General features: G+C 46.1%; 2 protein-coding genes across 3 annotated transcripts in view; both read right to left on the reverse strand.

The window, feature by feature from the left end:
- Positions 1-5,775, reverse strand: part of Inpp5k (inositol polyphosphate-5-phosphatase K) — a 22,548-nt gene extending 16,773 nt beyond the window's left edge. The window contains exons 1-3 of one of the 2 annotated variants that reach the window (XM_005349541.2): positions 5,394-5,775; positions 3,167-3,274; positions 2,772-2,880 (exon numbers count right to left, since the gene is read on the reverse strand). In XM_005349541.2, the coding sequence (XP_005349598.1) occupies positions 2,772-2,880; positions 3,167-3,274; positions 5,394-5,449 (273 nt within the window). In that variant the 5' untranslated portion in view covers positions 5,450-5,775. Of the gene's footprint in view, positions 1-2,771; positions 2,881-3,166; positions 3,275-5,393 lie in introns of those variants that run through there. The other variant, XM_026780555.1, reaches the window with a different exon arrangement.
- Positions 5,776-7,942: 2,167 nt separating this feature from the next.
- Pitpna (phosphatidylinositol transfer protein alpha) overlaps positions 7,943-15,846 on the reverse strand; it is a 44,057-nt gene continuing 36,153 nt past the window's right edge. Inside the window, exons 11-12 of the mRNA XM_005349543.2 lie at positions 11,872-11,938; positions 7,943-10,430 (exon numbers count right to left, since the gene is read on the reverse strand). Of these exons, the coding sequence (XP_005349600.1) occupies positions 11,894-11,938 (45 nt within the window). The 3' untranslated portion in view covers positions 7,943-10,430; positions 11,872-11,893. The remainder of the gene's footprint in view (positions 10,431-11,871; positions 11,939-15,846) is intronic.

A 15,846-nucleotide genomic window follows, 5' to 3' on the forward strand; every position in this document is an offset into this window, starting at 1 on the left:
GGTCTCGAACTCACAGAGATCCGCCTGCCTCTGCCTCCCGAGTGCTGGGATTAAAGGCGTGCGCCACCATCGCCCGGCTAGCATGGGGATTCTTAAATGTAAGCAAGAACAAGAGAGAAGCTTTTAGAGTGCTGTTTTGAATCCTGAGTTGACTGATGGTAACTCAAATACTAAAATCCATTGACACAACACTTACTTACTGTGCCCATTCACTTTTCTTCCTTTCCCCCCACAATACTGAGGACCAATTTCAGTGCCTGATACATGCTCAGTAACCATCTGAATATTTTTCTATACATGTCCTAGTTCAGCAAAAAATCACCATGAAATTAATGGTGTGTGTGTGTATGTGTGTGTTACACATAACTAGAAAGTTAGGCATGATGGCATATGCTGTAATCCTAGCACTCAGGAAGTGGATGCAGGAGGATCAAGAGTTTAAGGTTAGTCTGGGAAACAGGAGACACGGTTGCAGAAATGTGAATGAATAAATAACTTCAGAGTCCGTGGTTCAATGTCCGTGAAGGCAATGTACACGGGTTGCAACTGAGTACTGAGGACAGGCTCCAGAGCTGGGGAAAGCACCTACACCCACGGAGCGGCTCAAGCTTTCCCACAGCTGTCAGAAATCACTGGTCCTGGCTTGCTAATGTACGGCTGAGATTCTGGTAGGCAGGGGAACTAGGAAGACTGTTTCGGGATTGCCAAAATGTCTACTATTGCTAGCTGTAGAGGTGGGGTGGGAAGAGGCCATCCCTAATGACCCTGCCTCTCAGGCCTGGACTGTGTACACCCACCACTCCAGTAGCTGTTTCCGGAGCATGAGGTGCAAAGGCCAAGGAGGAAATCTCCGGGTGGAGAACTATACTGGGGCCTTCCAGGAATTATGAAACTTGATCCCACAGTCCAGGAGCAGCCCTAGTACAGCAGTAGAATCAAAGTAGGGGGAACCCCAAAGTCAGTACTGGACAAAAGAGGTCTGGGAGCCTGAGTTCTCTGAGGCCACTACAAACATATATACTAATTTACCCTCCATTCTGTCTTCATTTTTTTTTTTTTTTGTAACAAGAAACAAATCTCTGGCCTAGCATATGTGCTTTCCCACTGACTACATCCCAAGTTTTCTATTTTTCCCCATTCACAACTATCTATAGCAACAGAAGTCTAAGCAGGACTATACTATGAGGAACCAAGTCCCGGGTCAGGACAGAAAGCAAGAAACCAAGATTCAGGAGAAGATGTGCATTTACTTCTAACTAACAGAGCAGGTTTAGGCCACTGGGCCTCAACACAAAGTCTAGTTTACTTTATGAGAGAGCAGCAGGAAGCTGGGGAAATAGGAGGGAGTGAGGGCAGGACCCACTGAGACTGGGAGAACGGGTGGGGTTGTGAGGAAAAGCCAGAGCCTTCCAGGGAAAGTTTCAGTGGGAAGAAACTAAGAAGGAGGAGCTAAAGGAGCTGGCAGGAGGCAACTAGACATGGGGCAGCAAAGAGGGCTCCCTGAGTTCTCAACACACAGCCGCCAGGAAATTCCTACCAGGGACTGGCTGTATACAGGGTGTTCAAGTCCAGGTCAGCCAAAGGAAGGAGAGGCATCGGCTTTGGGTTTTAGACCTTAGGCTAGCTCTCAATTTTAGGAGGCCACATGAATAGAATGGGTTGTGCCCCTGCCACAAGCTGAGCTAATTTCCTTGGCTCCATTCCACTCTACCAATCCCTTGCCAATTAGTCAAGGCGTGAGGACTCATGAAGTCTTGGGAAGAAATGAGCACTGAGAGAGGAGGCTCTTCCCTCCATGAGGAAATAGCTCCAAATCTCCTAGGAGAGTCTTTTCAGTTTGTTTGGGGTGGGGGTGGAGGGAATAGGGAGAAAGGGGCTCTGGGGCTAACATCACCTAGTCTTGTATCTCTCCTCCTCAGAGGGCCACACAGCTCTTGCTCAATCATCCCTGAGCAAACTAGGTAATAGAATTTATACTGAAGAATAAAACTCTCCTAGAAAAGAAACAGAGAGAATTCTAGTGTTTCCAAGCAGCTGGGAACTGGGGACCCTGGATGGGTGTTTGTACATTCATTGTGGGTGCAGGGCAGAAATAAACCAGTGACCTAAAGCCTTCCCATCATTATGCTATGATATAACTGGTCCCTCAGATTAAGAAGTACTTTCCACTACTCCTGTCTTCCCCTCTCCCAACTTGATATTCATGTCGCCTGTGATATCAGTAGGTTAGCCTTGGGATTTCCTGCCAGACTTAGCATACTCTAGTACAGCAGTAAAATACGACACTTTAGATCACAAGTTCTGAGGTTTGAAAGATCTGGATTCAGATCCCAGAGAGCCTGTGTGATTTCTGAGCTTGGGTTTATCTGTAAAGTATTTCTATGTCAAGAGTTAGGATCGTAAAACAACACACACCAGGAGCTTATTCACAGTCTACCACCACACTGAGAGTTCCTGCTGGGCAGCTGCCGAGACTGGAGGCTAGGACAGGAGTAGGCACTGAGATATTAATAAGCCTTGATGCGTCTCCACTAGGAACTCTTCCGGGGTGATAGATATCTAGGTGTGAAACTATCCCTGGAGTCACAGTTCAGACTGGGGCACAAGGCAGACAGAAGGTCTACGCAGCCGAGTGCAGAGTGAGGTTTCGACCTTTTAATGAATGGGAAAGAGCAGGAAAAGCTAAGTAGAAGAGGAACACACCAGACAAGCGACTGGGGGTCAGAGAAGGGAACACACAGTCCTCTATTGCTCATGAACTTTTATCTCACCTTGACAAAGTTCAGGCGGGAAAGCACATCCATGAAGAAACTGCTCCATGGGTCTTCAAAAGCAGCGTCAGAAAGAAGGCTTATGAGTCCAGAATTCATTTCCTGCAAACTGACCATTCCACATCAGAGGCTCATGCCCTGGCCTGGAGGATACTGCTTCTCCCAAAGACATCGGGTACAGCCTTATCAGACGTTCAGACCTGGGTTCTGATGGCCACAATTCCTCCCTTCCCTAGCTGTGTGGCTGTTGCTGACCATTGCTGACCCAGGACAAGAAACATGACCCAGGCCCAGAAAGAATGAAAGTACCTCACCTCCAGACTCCAAAATGAAGGGAGGACAGGTTCCAGCATCCTCCACAGGGGCAGAGGACGAGGAGCCCTTCAGATACCTACCCAATGATATACATGTCCAGATTCAGGTCTTGGTTGTTCAGCTGAAGTAGGTCACTGAGGTCCACAGTGGGAGCTGCTGAGGCCACATTCCATGTCAGAACATGTATACTGTGGAAAAGATATTAAAGAAAGTCACAGAGAACGGAGGCTAAGACCTAGGCTGTTAATGGCTTCCACGGCAGTGATCATGGGAAATGTGTCTGCATGTTTGCTAGATTGTTGGTTTTTTTGTTTTTTTTAAATATTTATTTATTATGTATACAATATTCTGTCTGTGTATATGCCTGAAGGCCAGAAGAGGGTACCAGACCCCATTACAGATGGTTGTGAGCCACCATATGGTTGCTGGGAATTAAACTCAGGACCTTTGGAAGAACAGGCAATGCTCTTAACCTGAGCCATCTCTCCAGCCCTCTAGATTGTTGTTTTTGAAACAGAGTCCCACTATGCAGTCCTGGCCTCTGACTCCTTATGTAGATCAGGCTTGCCTGGAGCTCATGGTGTGTGTGTGGGGGGTGGGGGATCAGCCTTCCTCTGCTGCCTAAATTCTGGGATTAAAGTTGTGTGCCGCCATGCCCAGTTTGTTTCTCCATCTTGTAGGAAAAGGGGGAAAGGAGCAATGAACTAGAAAGTCTTTGCCTTCCCTTTTATCCCTGAATCAGGAATCTCTTCCTTTGAACTGGCTGCTCTACTCAGGTTCACAACTGCTCATACTCCAGCAGCACCTGACACAGAGGTGCCAAGGGGAACACAAAAGGAGCTTTGGCCAGGCAAAGGAATGAATGATGAGTTGGATAGCCAGAAATTTGTTAACGCATTAACTCTTCCAGCTATCTACACCTCATCCATCTTCTGTGGCTCAGCCAGCAACTTTGTCCTCCTGCTCCTCAACCTATAGCTTCCTAAGAGCACCAAGAAGGCATTGGTGGTTGATTGTACCTAATCATGCCTCAGAGCCACGAGATCAGAAAGTTCATAAAAGAACAAAATAAGCAGCACACTTATTTTATTTATTTATTTATTTATTTATTTCTCACTCCGATCTCACAGATCTCACAGATCCCTGGAACACAGCATATTCTTCCAAGGCCTTCAGGGAACCTAAGTACAAGTTTCTAAGGAACAGGCTTATCTATCTCAATAGTCTACTCTATTGGGAAATGTCATCAACTGGGGAATAACATTCCAATCTCAGCTCCCTACAAGTCCCAGAGCATCAGGAGAAATAAGAGCAGCTCTAAAAACCATGATATTCTATCAGAAGTTCAGGAAAGCGAAGACTCGCAGAGCCCTTGAGTGAGCATGTTGCTATAGCAACGCTCCAAGAGGCCCACACTATTCCCAGGACAGAGCAAGCAGGAGCTCAGACTACAGAGAGGAAGCGTGTGAATTCCAGGAATACTGAATGTCCTGAAGGGGAAGGGCAGGCCGTTCTGTAACAGCTTCTGTCCACCAGACCCTGTCTTAGAGGTGCATGTTCTAAGAAGCATGACTTGTAAAACGTTTCTTGGCTAGCTTAAAGCAACTTCCTGCCTCTCCCTGTGAATATAAACAAAATACAAAAACCACCTTCTCAGGCCCGCTGAGGGACGGTCTCCCCCTGGTGTCCAACAGAGGATTAAGGCAGGTAACCTTTTTACTCAATGGCTTCTTGTATCCTCAGGCACTTAAGCTAAGTGGATCAAGAATAAAATTCGGTATTTCTTATCCCTGTTCTCAGTTTTGATCATTAGCAGCAAATCCATGCGCTATGATTTACGCTCAATTGGATGATTAGTGGCGTTCCTCGTGATTAAAGAGCAAGCATGAGACCAGGCTTCTCTCCTAAAGGATCTTATCTAAATCTGATTTCGGATTTCTAGAGATCATAACCGGATCAAAAAGACCCCGTGATGTACTGCTGATGAGAAGTAGGAAGAAAACGTCTGATCTACAGCTGAAGGGACGAATGTCTTAGACACTTAGTAGTTTGTGTGCTCTAAAAACCAACTGGACACTTGCTTAGGAAGCTTCTGCAGTGACCAATTCGGCAGTCCAAGTTTAGGGCGGGCATCAGGTCTAACAGCCCATCAACACTGGCCTGGCAGAATCTGGGGGTCCAAACTAGGGTAGCCTTGTGGTCCTGTCCTCTTGATCCCACTGTGGTTCCGTACCCAGCCCCACAAATCTGACTGGACCGAAGACAGCGAACCGCCAGAAACCAATCGGCCTACAACTGCCTGCTCACCTGAGTACACAGCATTTCGGAGCGTTCGGCCTCCGTGGACACGCAGCCGACATCATTCCCAAGCGGTGACCCCGTAGGCTCTTGTCTCCGCGCTCCAGCCAGTGCGGGCCGGAGCAGCCCTAGGTCGCCGGTAACAGCGGCACTGTTCCCTCCAGGTTGTTTTTCTTCCGGATTCTGACTGTGCGCTTCGGCTTCCGTAGGAGGCGGATCGTGAGCAACCAGGACTGTGGGGTGCGGTTGGGGGACAGAGGCGGGACTCTCCGGCAGAGTGTGACGCCCAGAGGCGGAGTGGAGATGGGCTCGGAGACGAAGAGAGGCGTGTCCTATGTGTCACCTACCCCCGACGCCACACGGCCCGCATTGACGAGCGAGGGGGCCGCGGTGCGGCCGCCGGGCCCGCACTCCCAGCCTGCCTTGCGCGAGGGCGTTGGGGGCGTTGCGGGCGGAAGTTACTGTGGAGCACGGCCTCGGCTGCCTCGAGACGATCCCTTGGCCTGCGGTCCTCACTGTTGTCTGCCCACCCTCAGACTCGGGGAGTGCGCAGGGTGCGGACGCTGGCCTCACCCCGTTCGTTGGCAGCCTCCTAAGGGTCACAGAGCACTTGCTTTCTTTTAAGTGACTCTCTGGTCATCGCTTGGTGTTATTTCCCCGAGAGTCTCGCTGGTAGTCCTGGAGCTTGTTCTGCAGAACAAGCCGATTCTCCCATTTCAAAGCCGAGGTTACGTGAGTGCAGCATCACGCCCAGCTCGAACCTAGTTTTGCTGAATACAAAGCATGTTTTGGGGCTCCTGGGCTCGGAAAATTAGCCACCAGTGACTGAAAAACAAGTCGTGGCTCCTATTTGGTGTATACTCGACTGGTCATGATTATTTACTCTGCCAGACTCACTTCGACTTATTTCCTTTAGGTCTTTGGTTCTTAGGGGGGTTTTTTTTGTTTGTTTTTGTTGTTGTTTTCGAAAGCAGAGGATTGTTTTCAGGGTTCTGACATCCCCCAGGAAAACGCAGTTTTTTACCAAACTTGATGAGATTCACACAGGAAAACCAAGTTAAAGATCCTGCTTTTTTGGCACCTCACGGTGGGTGGGCCACACCTGCTCTATAGAAGTATGTTCTCGTACTAGGAGTAGTGGTGTGTATCTAATCCCAGGACGCTGAGGCAGGATGTTACTTCAAATTTGAGGACAGCTTGAGCTGTCTTAGGTTTCTCAAAACCGACGGGGAGGGGACAACTTCTGCACCCAAGTCTTAATATCTGTGCTTGATTTACGGTGTGTGGAAGGATAGTAGCACTCCAAGTTGTCCCCTGACTTCTACACGCAGCCATAAACACAGCAATAAAACTTAAAGGACTGGAGAGGGTTAAGAGCACTTACAGAGAAACCTGGCTTTTGTTCCCACTACCCACAAAGTGGTTCATAATCACCCTAACTCCAGTTCCAAGGGATCCAAGGCACTCTTGATCTCTCTCGGTACCAGGCATGCCCCTGATGCATATTATTCATAAAGGAAAAACAAAAACAAAGACAAACCAATACTAGTTTTGTTACTGTTGTCTGTCCCTGCTTACAGTGAAATTAGTAAACCTGGTCTAGCACTCTCTTTAGACCAGGCTGACCTCAAAACAGAGATCCACCTGCCTCTGCCTCCCAAATACTTGGAAGAAAGACCTGTGGCGCCATGGCCAGCCTTTAAACAAGATTTTTATTTTAATTATGTGGGTGCAGGTGCCTCTGAAGATTTGAGGCATCAGAGCCCTGGAGCTGGAGTGACAGACAGTTGGAAACTGTGACGCAGGTGCTGAGAACTAAACTCTGGTCCTCTGAAGGAGCCATCTTTCCAGCCCCCAAAGTGATTCTTTTCCAAAGCCAGGCATGTGTCCCCTGGTTCTTTGGGTTTTTTCACCCTTTCTACCCAACCTCTACACCATGTGGCTGCTCACAGAAGGGTTTTTTCTTCTTCAAACAGTTCCCAAGGGCTTGCCTGCCCTGTTGTTCTTCTCCCTCAAAATAAAACTGTCCACTACTTTAAAAAGAAGAATAGTATCCAGACAGTGGTGGTGCACACCTTTAATCCCAGCACCTAGGAGGTAGAGGCGAGCAGATCTCTGTGAGTTCAAGGTTAGCCTGGTCCACAAAGTGAGTTCCAGGAAAGTCAGCGCTACACAGAGAAATCCTGTCTCGAAAAGCCTGATTGAATGAATGAATTGCTTAGTCTACTAAAAGAGACAAAAGTGAAAATGGCTAATTGAGATATGTATTGTTGCTTAAGTAAATTGAACTGACAAGGGAATATTTTAATGTGACTTTTTCCTATCTGCTAGGTTAAGTAAGTACTATCACTGAGTTGTTGAATCCCCAGCCCGAATGGAAAATGTAATTTTTTTTCCCTTTTTGGACAAGGAATACTTTATTTACATAAAATAAAATTTCAGAGACACCAATTTATCTTTTCATAATCCTACCCTGGTAAATTGGGAAGACATCAGTAGGAGCTTGAAGAGTGCCTAATTTGAAAAATGGATATAGGAACATCACTAATAAGCTGGACTCCAGAAAACTCTGTCTAGGATTTTATTAGACTGCTTTTTCCCAATATACCTGCATTGGAAGATTGAGACAAAAAGGCACAAACTCACATTAAATCAACACGGTTATCTAGTCAGTTCTACAAAGTGTGGTTTGTAAAAGAAGCAGCACTAAGAACCACCCCAAGTAAGTCAGGGTCCCAGGGGGGACTGGAAAAGGAGAACTTGGAAGGATATACACGCGCCCACGACTCTGACCCTGTCCTGTCCCTCCCCAATGCCTCTCCACAGGGAGGCCAGAGGCAAGAGGCCTTGTGCAGAGGCATCACTGCTTTTAGTTTGCTGTAGGGCCCTGGAAGTCTAACGGGAGTATCACAGACTTGAGCCTCTGAGTGAGAGTCAGGTCTTTTTGTTTTGTTTTGTGGGGGTGGGGTGGGGTGGGGTGGGGAGGGGATAGTTACAAGTCAACCTTGCCCAGCAGCAACACCATCCATGGGGATGGGACAGACCAGGGACATCCCTATTTTGTATTTATGTGGGCAGGAGCCCTAAATCCAGGCTGATCTCAGGAAATTCTAGTTTGTAACATTTGGATGCTTTCACAGGTGGGCAACAGGTGGGAGGCAGGAGGAGCTAGAGCAAAGGCAGATAAGAGCAAGCCTGACTGGAGCTGATGGGACTAATGTGTGGATCACAAAGTGCTGAAGGAGACAAACTTCCTCCGACCTCACACCACATAAACAACTGTTTGCTTAGAGTTTCTCTCAAGATAACCCACATCTGGACTTCAACCTAGTCAATGAAGAAGGAAAATCTGTAAGCACAAATATGATTGGCAGGTAGTACAGAGCTTGTAGGAGAACTTCTATTTTTCTCTGTTAGGAATGCCTCTTCTCCAGTTTTCCCATACTACTATAGCAGCTGAGATGCTAATCACCAACCAAGATGTCCCAAGTGTGTTCCTAAAGACTCCACAAGGTGAGGACTAATACAGAGGAGGCTTCTGTAACAGGACATCTGGTCTCAAAAGAGCTAACCATTCTGAGGGGCCAAAATCTGTCCACCCTTGCTCCAGGATCACAGGGAAGCATCAATCTGAATGTCACAGGTGCAGTCCTGTGAGATACCTCCTTATTGCACTTAGAAATGAGTAAGGCAAACAAACTGACAAAAACAAGGATCAATTACTCCATTCTACTTCCTCCCTAACAGAGGCTTGGTCTCTAACAGATACCTAGGCTAGCAAGGGCTTGGATCACTACAGGTTGGGCTGACTGACTAAACAAGGCTTGGGAAATGTCAGGTGACACAACTATATCACATTCTCCCACCAGGAAGGCATACTCAGTTTCTGCCAATCTAGAAAAACTAGAATGCGCTCTAATAGAAACTAGTAGCTTCTATTCCCTACCAAGCATGGGCTTCACCAGCCTACTGTGGGAAGAGTTCTAGGCTACAGTTACTGCTTGCTTTTGATTGTCCAGCACAGAACTCAGCATGGGGCAGGATGAACTGAGTTCTTAATCTGCAAACTCCTCTCCAGGGATTGGAAACAGGAAGAGATGTGTTTGCTAGGGAAGAAAAAGCTTTCGGCATGCTTGTTTTGTGCAGCATGAAAAGACCAGGACTCTTGTATCCTAACCAGCCTCAAAGAGGAGAGGGACCTAAGAAAGCACAGATAGGATTATTGCTGAGTGGCAGCACCAGCCCAAAAGGGAAGAGGAGCATGGACATACAGAGCTCCTCAGGGGTCTGATCGGCGTCTACAGGCCACACTGGACATTCTCCAGGTGGGGACTGATGGGTTTCTTGTAGGCTCTACAAAGAGATTCAGACAGAGTGGGCAACAGGAGGGCTGAGAAGCCAAGATATCTAAGAATATTAACCAGAGATGCAATGACTTGTGTAGGGGTTATTTATTATTTGCTAAATTTCCTTAGACTGGCTGGGCCTTGGGTACCTTCTTGATACTTAGAGCACTCGAACAAGAGATTACAAGGAGCAGAGGTCAGGATTAGGAAGCCACATTCCTACTGTGTGGAACTGGGGGCAGGTATCTCTGAATTTTTAACTCCTCCTCTTTCCCCAAGTGAATACTTAACATTGCCAAAGATCTGCCCAGGAAGCAAAATAGCTCAGTTTATCCCAAGGCTGAAATAAGTGAGCTTAAATAATATCACAAAAGGCAGCTAGTTTGAAAGACTAAAAATGTCACTTGGAAATAAAGGGGGGGAGGCATACAGAAATGGGTCAGGACACAATGGAGAGGGGGTGAGCTGTAAATACAGCAGCGTACACCATATATCTTAGAGGATCAGGCTCCCGCACACACAGGCTTTGTAATACCAGACGGTCTATTTGTTCACAATGTTAAAGGGCATCTAGAAATAGCTACAGTAAGGGACTGAAAGTTGCCTGAAGAATGAGCACAGAAAGGCTGCATCCAAAGACGGCCTGCCACTCAGGAGGGTGGAGCTGCTGGGCCTTCCTGTTGACCACTGTCTTGCAAAACTAGAAAAGAAATAGAAATTATTTAGGAAGCAACAAGGAAAAACAGAAGCATACAATAAATCATGTTGAGTGGAGGAATTTCAGGAGGAAGGATGTCAATTGGTGGAGGCCCTAAGAAGAAAGGGTACTAAGGCTCTGATAGTGACTGCAGAACTGGCATCTACTTAATCCTCCCCCTTTCCATCTCCCAGAAACTACTAAAGAACATGGGTTAGGCTGGGGATACTGCTTGCCTAGCATGCACATGGTCCAGGGTTTGATCCTCAGCACTGGAAGAAAAAGACCACAGAACAACCAGAGAGCAAAAATGTCCTAGGTTTCCTTAGCCTTTTGATGCTACAGGGTGCTCAGTCTTCTTTAATCAAATAGTTTTCTCACAGTCTAACTGGGGGCAGAGTCAGGTGTTTGATTCTGTGTTGCAGAATGAGTCTTTTTTTTTTTTTTTTGGTTTTTCAAGACAGGGTTTCTCTGTGGTTTTGGAGCCTGTCCTGGAACTAGCTCTTGTAGACCAGGCTGGTCTCGAACTCACAAAGATCCGCCTGCCTTTGCCTCCCAAGTGCTGGGATTAAAGGCGTGCGCCACCACCGCTCGGCTCAGAATGAGTCTTGAAGTACACAGGCACACTGGAGGAGAGTCAGCATTGGGCTCTAACAGAAGGACAAGCCTTGAGGAAGAATGACAGGTAAAACAAGGGACACCTATCTTGGCCCTATGACCTGGTAACTAGTCTCACAGCATCTGGAAGATACTGCCTTTGTTAAGACAGAGTTACTTAGTGTATTAGTACCAGAGGGTATCAAATGTGAATGAACACTATGAAGTAAATGCTACAGCTGCCCAGCTAGTTTTCCAAGGGAAGAGTAGGGAATGCCAGTGTTAGGGAGCTAGAGTTGATGCTGGCATGAGTATAGGAAGTACCCCAGCATGCCATCTTGAACTTAGAGTGACTCAAGCTACATGTGAGGAAGAGTGATGAGTGGCAATGAACTGACCTCCACTGCACACCTCCACTTGTCTCACCCTGCCATGTCCCTCTGCACTGCTCTTTTTAAGCATGTCCTCCAGCCGGGCAACAGTGCCATAAACCTTTAATCCCAGCACTCAGGGAGGCAGACGCAGGCGGATCTCTGTGAGTTCAAGGCAAGCCTGGTCTACTGAGCTAATTCCAGGACAGACTCCAAAGTTACAGAGAAACCCTGTCTCGAAAAACCAAAACTAAAATAAACAAAAAAGATAAACAAAAACAAAACCACATCCCTGAAAGCTAACAGCCATAATTCCTTTCCACAGTAACCCAGAAGTTCAGTCTTTAGCAAGCAGTCACCACTATTACTAGAGCAAAGGATGAGAAATGATGATTTTCTCATTCCACAGTGAGCTCCAGAGGCCTCAAGGACTGTGTTTTAAGGCATGCACAGTGACAATGAAATCCAGTACATACAGTGCAGAAGGGGTGGGTGGCATTAGTCATCTGCTGTCATTCCTTTCACGGGGTCCTTTTGTCTCATCTACAAGAGAAAATGCAGAAATTTAAAGCTTTTGTTGCTGATAGAACTCCACCATAAATTCACCCTGACTTGTCAGTCTTACCAGTAGATAGGACAGAACATTTGTGTATGCACACACAAAACAAGAATAGAAGCCAGATAGTGGTGGCATACTCAGAGGCAGAGGCAAGCAGATCTCTGTGAATTCAAGGCCAGCCTGGTCTATGAAGCAAGTTCCAGGACAGCCAGAGCTGTTATCAAAAAAAGAAACCCTGTCTTAAAAAACAAACAAAAAGAAGTTTGCATAGATACCACCCCAGACCATTTATAGAACTGTCACAGTCCTACCAGCCACCACAACTTAACTTAGAGTGTGCTAACGTAAAGCCAGGACCTATTTTCTCTCTGCTTTTATTTATTTATTTACTTTTTTTTTGTTTGTTTTGTTTTGTTTTTTCGAGACAGGGTTTCTCTGTGGCTTTGGAGCCTGTCCTGGAACTAGCTCTGTAGACCAGGCTGGTCTCGAACTCCCAGAGATCCGCCTGCCTCTGCCTCCCGAGTGCTGGGATTAAAGGCGTGCGCCACCACCGCCCGGCTTATTTATTTACTTAATTTTTAATTTTTATTTACTCTTATTTTTGAAGCTCAAGGAGAATTTTATTGGAGTTTAAGAGAAAAATATACTACGGTTTACGTGAAGATCTGGCATTCCAGGAGATGGAGAGAAAAATCATGCCTTTTAAGTTAGGGACAAAAATAGAAATAGACTGCTTAGTTCTATTTTATGTGCATGAGTATTTTGCCTACGTGTATACACACTGTGTGTACCTGGTGCCCACATAAACCAGAAGAAAACATTGGATCTTGTTACAGAGGGTCCTGAACTGCCATGTGGGTGATGGGACTTGAACCTTGGTCCTCTGCAATAGCAAGTGCCTTAAACCACTGAGCCATCTCTCTGTCCCCTAGACTACTTATTAAGAAAGGAAAAGGCACTCTTAAGGGTGGGAGTGGGCTAGTAAACTGAGGAATTAGCCCCACTGTTTTGTGGGATGTGAGGGTGGCAGTGGGAATGCAGAGGTAAGAGGACCGCTTTCAGCAGTGGAGTTCTCCTGTTTTTGCACCCACATGGCAGCGTGTAACCCTCTGTAACTCCACAGTTCCAGGGACCCTGAATTCCTCTTTTGGCCTCAATAGGCACCCTGTGCACTTGTGGTACACATACACGCAAGCAAAGCTCTCAAAATCAATCTAAAAAAACTGAAAAAGATGCAACTTCCTACCAAAGAATGTGGTGACTTCCCTTCCTGTCAAGGAATGAGGGAGCTACTGAAGTAACGCACTCTCTCATTGTTTGAGGCTTGGAGTGAAATGTCCTGAGGATGCTTATTTCCTCTTCCTGGAAGCCCATATGATATGAAGATTTGTGTTTTGTTTTGTTTTGTCTTGTTTATTTATTTTCCAAGACAGGGTTTCTCTGTATAACAGCCCTGGCTGTCCTGAAACTCACTTTGTAGACCAGGTTAGCCTCAAAGAAAGAATGATCTTTTAACTTCTGATCTTTCAGCCTTCGCCTTTCCAAATGCCCGGATTACAGGAATGTGCCACCATGCCCGTGTTTAGCTTCAGTTTTTGTTTGCTTGACACTTAAATATCACAATAGTTCCAAGAAATTAAATTGTATTTAAAAACAAAGCTACTACTGTGTTTTAGTACACTGGTTGGTGTTACAAATGGTCTGCTCTGGGATGCATCTCTGCAGAAGCTATGGGGCTCTTAAAAATATATACTGTGTGCGTGTCCCTGTGTCATAACTCAAAGTAAGGTCAGAGGACAATTTTTTGTGTGTGAGTCAGTTCTCTCCTTCCACCATGTAGGTAGGGTCCCAGGGATGGACTTCAGTCATCAGGCTGGCAGCTGGTGCCCGTACTCACAGAGCTCTGCCCACCTCTGCCTCCTACGTGCATAGCCATAACCACCTCCGCCAGGCAAGTCACTCCTATATTCTCGTTTGTCAGCTGCTCTGAGCTAAGTACAGAGTGGATTCTCCTAATCAGCCTAGCCCTGAAACAAAAGTCCCTCCTAACTCAAAGCTTTGAACTCCAGATGTGGTGTCTGCTAGATACTTCAATACAGAGAGATTTGTGTGCTCTCTGGGTAACCTGCCCAGAGGTCAAAACCTAAACTCAAACTAATAGAGAACTAGTAGTCAGAAAGTCCTACACACTCAGAGACAAGCAACCAGAAAGGGTCAGCCATGTTGTCCAAGCCCACACACAAGGAGACGGCTACAAGTAGCCTCCCATGTAAGTCACGTGAGCAAGGATGTTACGCAGCCTTTTAGTCAACTTCAGAAGGGATGGGTTGTAAAGGGATGAGAAAAATTATGGGACAAGTGGAGAAGACCCATAGTAGGAAAGAAAACACTACAGAATCTTTTGGGGTTTTTTTGTTTTGCTTTGCTTTGCTTTTTTCTTTTTTTAAGATTTTTTTTTTTTAGATTTATTTATTTATTATGTATACAACATTCTGAGGATGCCAGATCTCATTACAGATGATTGTGAGCCACCATGTGGTTGCTGGGAATTGAACTCACAACCTCTGGAAGAGCAGCCAGTGCTCTTAACCACTGAGTCATCTCTCCGGCCCCATTTTTCTCTCACTACATAGCCCTGGCTGTCTTGGGAATGCTCTATGTAGACCAGGCTAGCTTTAACTTAGAGGTCTGCCTGCCTCTGCCTCCCTAGTACTGGAATTAAGGCCATGTACCCCTATGCCTGGCTACTATAGAATCTTAATCACGTTGTTAACCTAAGAGATTTAGAGTCCAAAACACAGATTTCTTAACATTTTTGAGATTTATTTATTAATTATGTATGCAGTGTTTTGCCTGCATGTATCCATGCCTGCCAGAAGAGGGCACCAGATCTCATTACAGATGGTTGTGACCCATCATGTGGTTGCTGGGAATTAAATCTCTGGAAGAGCAGCCAGTGCTCTTAACCTCTGAGCCTTCTCTCCAGCCCTCTTAAAATGTTTTTAAAGGATTACCAGTGTCAATGCATACAGAACTAATAGCCAAAGGCCCAAGAGGTGTTACTCAGTGAACTACAAGGTGTCCTGAGCTCCCCATCCTTACTTGTTGCTGTCTATAAATCTAACTATGACCTATACTTATGGGTTCATGTTGCCAGCGGAATTTGGTGACATAACTTATGTAGCCATATGTCAGTCATACAGTAAGAGCTCATTAAACATTAGCATCTATTAATAAGAGCAAATTTATGAGTCAGTGGGTAGTGAGTGTCCTAAGAGGTCATCAAGCAAGCATAGCCTGATGGGGAAGCTGCATTGAGAACCCAAGTCTGGATGTATGATTGGACCAAAGGACTCTTTAAGGTGTGGTTCTACTTTTGTCATTTTGAGCCTCCTAAGAGAAGGCAAGGGAGTAAAAGAGGCAGAAGAAAAACAAGAGGAAAGGGGTTAAGGTGGGGAGGGAAGGAGAGAGGGAGGGAGAGCTAACTTTCTTACAAATAGAATATCCTGGTATTTTTCTTTTTAGAGAAAAAAAAAAAATCTCTAAAACTAATCTCTTGATTCCTTTCTCAAATCTTACTCTCACCCAGGAATGATGGTGCCACCTGCAAAAGGACCAGACTTACATCAGTGGTGACTGTGACCCCTAAAAACTAACCCCACAAGCTAGAAAAGAAACGACTCTTACATGTCATCCTCTGATCTCCACATGCTGTATACATACATATAAAATAACTAAGTGTAACCTGAGGGGGGTTGTGACAGCAAAAGCTCCTAAAAATATATCTGTATTAAGAATATTATAGGCCGGGCGGTGGTGGCGCACGCCTGTAATCCCAGCACTCGGGAGGCAGAGGCAGGCGGATCTCTGTGAGTTCGAGGCCAGCCTGGTC

This window comes from Microtus ochrogaster, chromosome 7 (assembly GCF_000317375.1).
Source record: "Microtus ochrogaster isolate Prairie Vole_2 chromosome 7, MicOch1.0, whole genome shotgun sequence".
NCBI classification, from domain to species: domain Eukaryota; kingdom Metazoa; phylum Chordata; class Mammalia; order Rodentia; family Cricetidae; genus Microtus; species Microtus ochrogaster.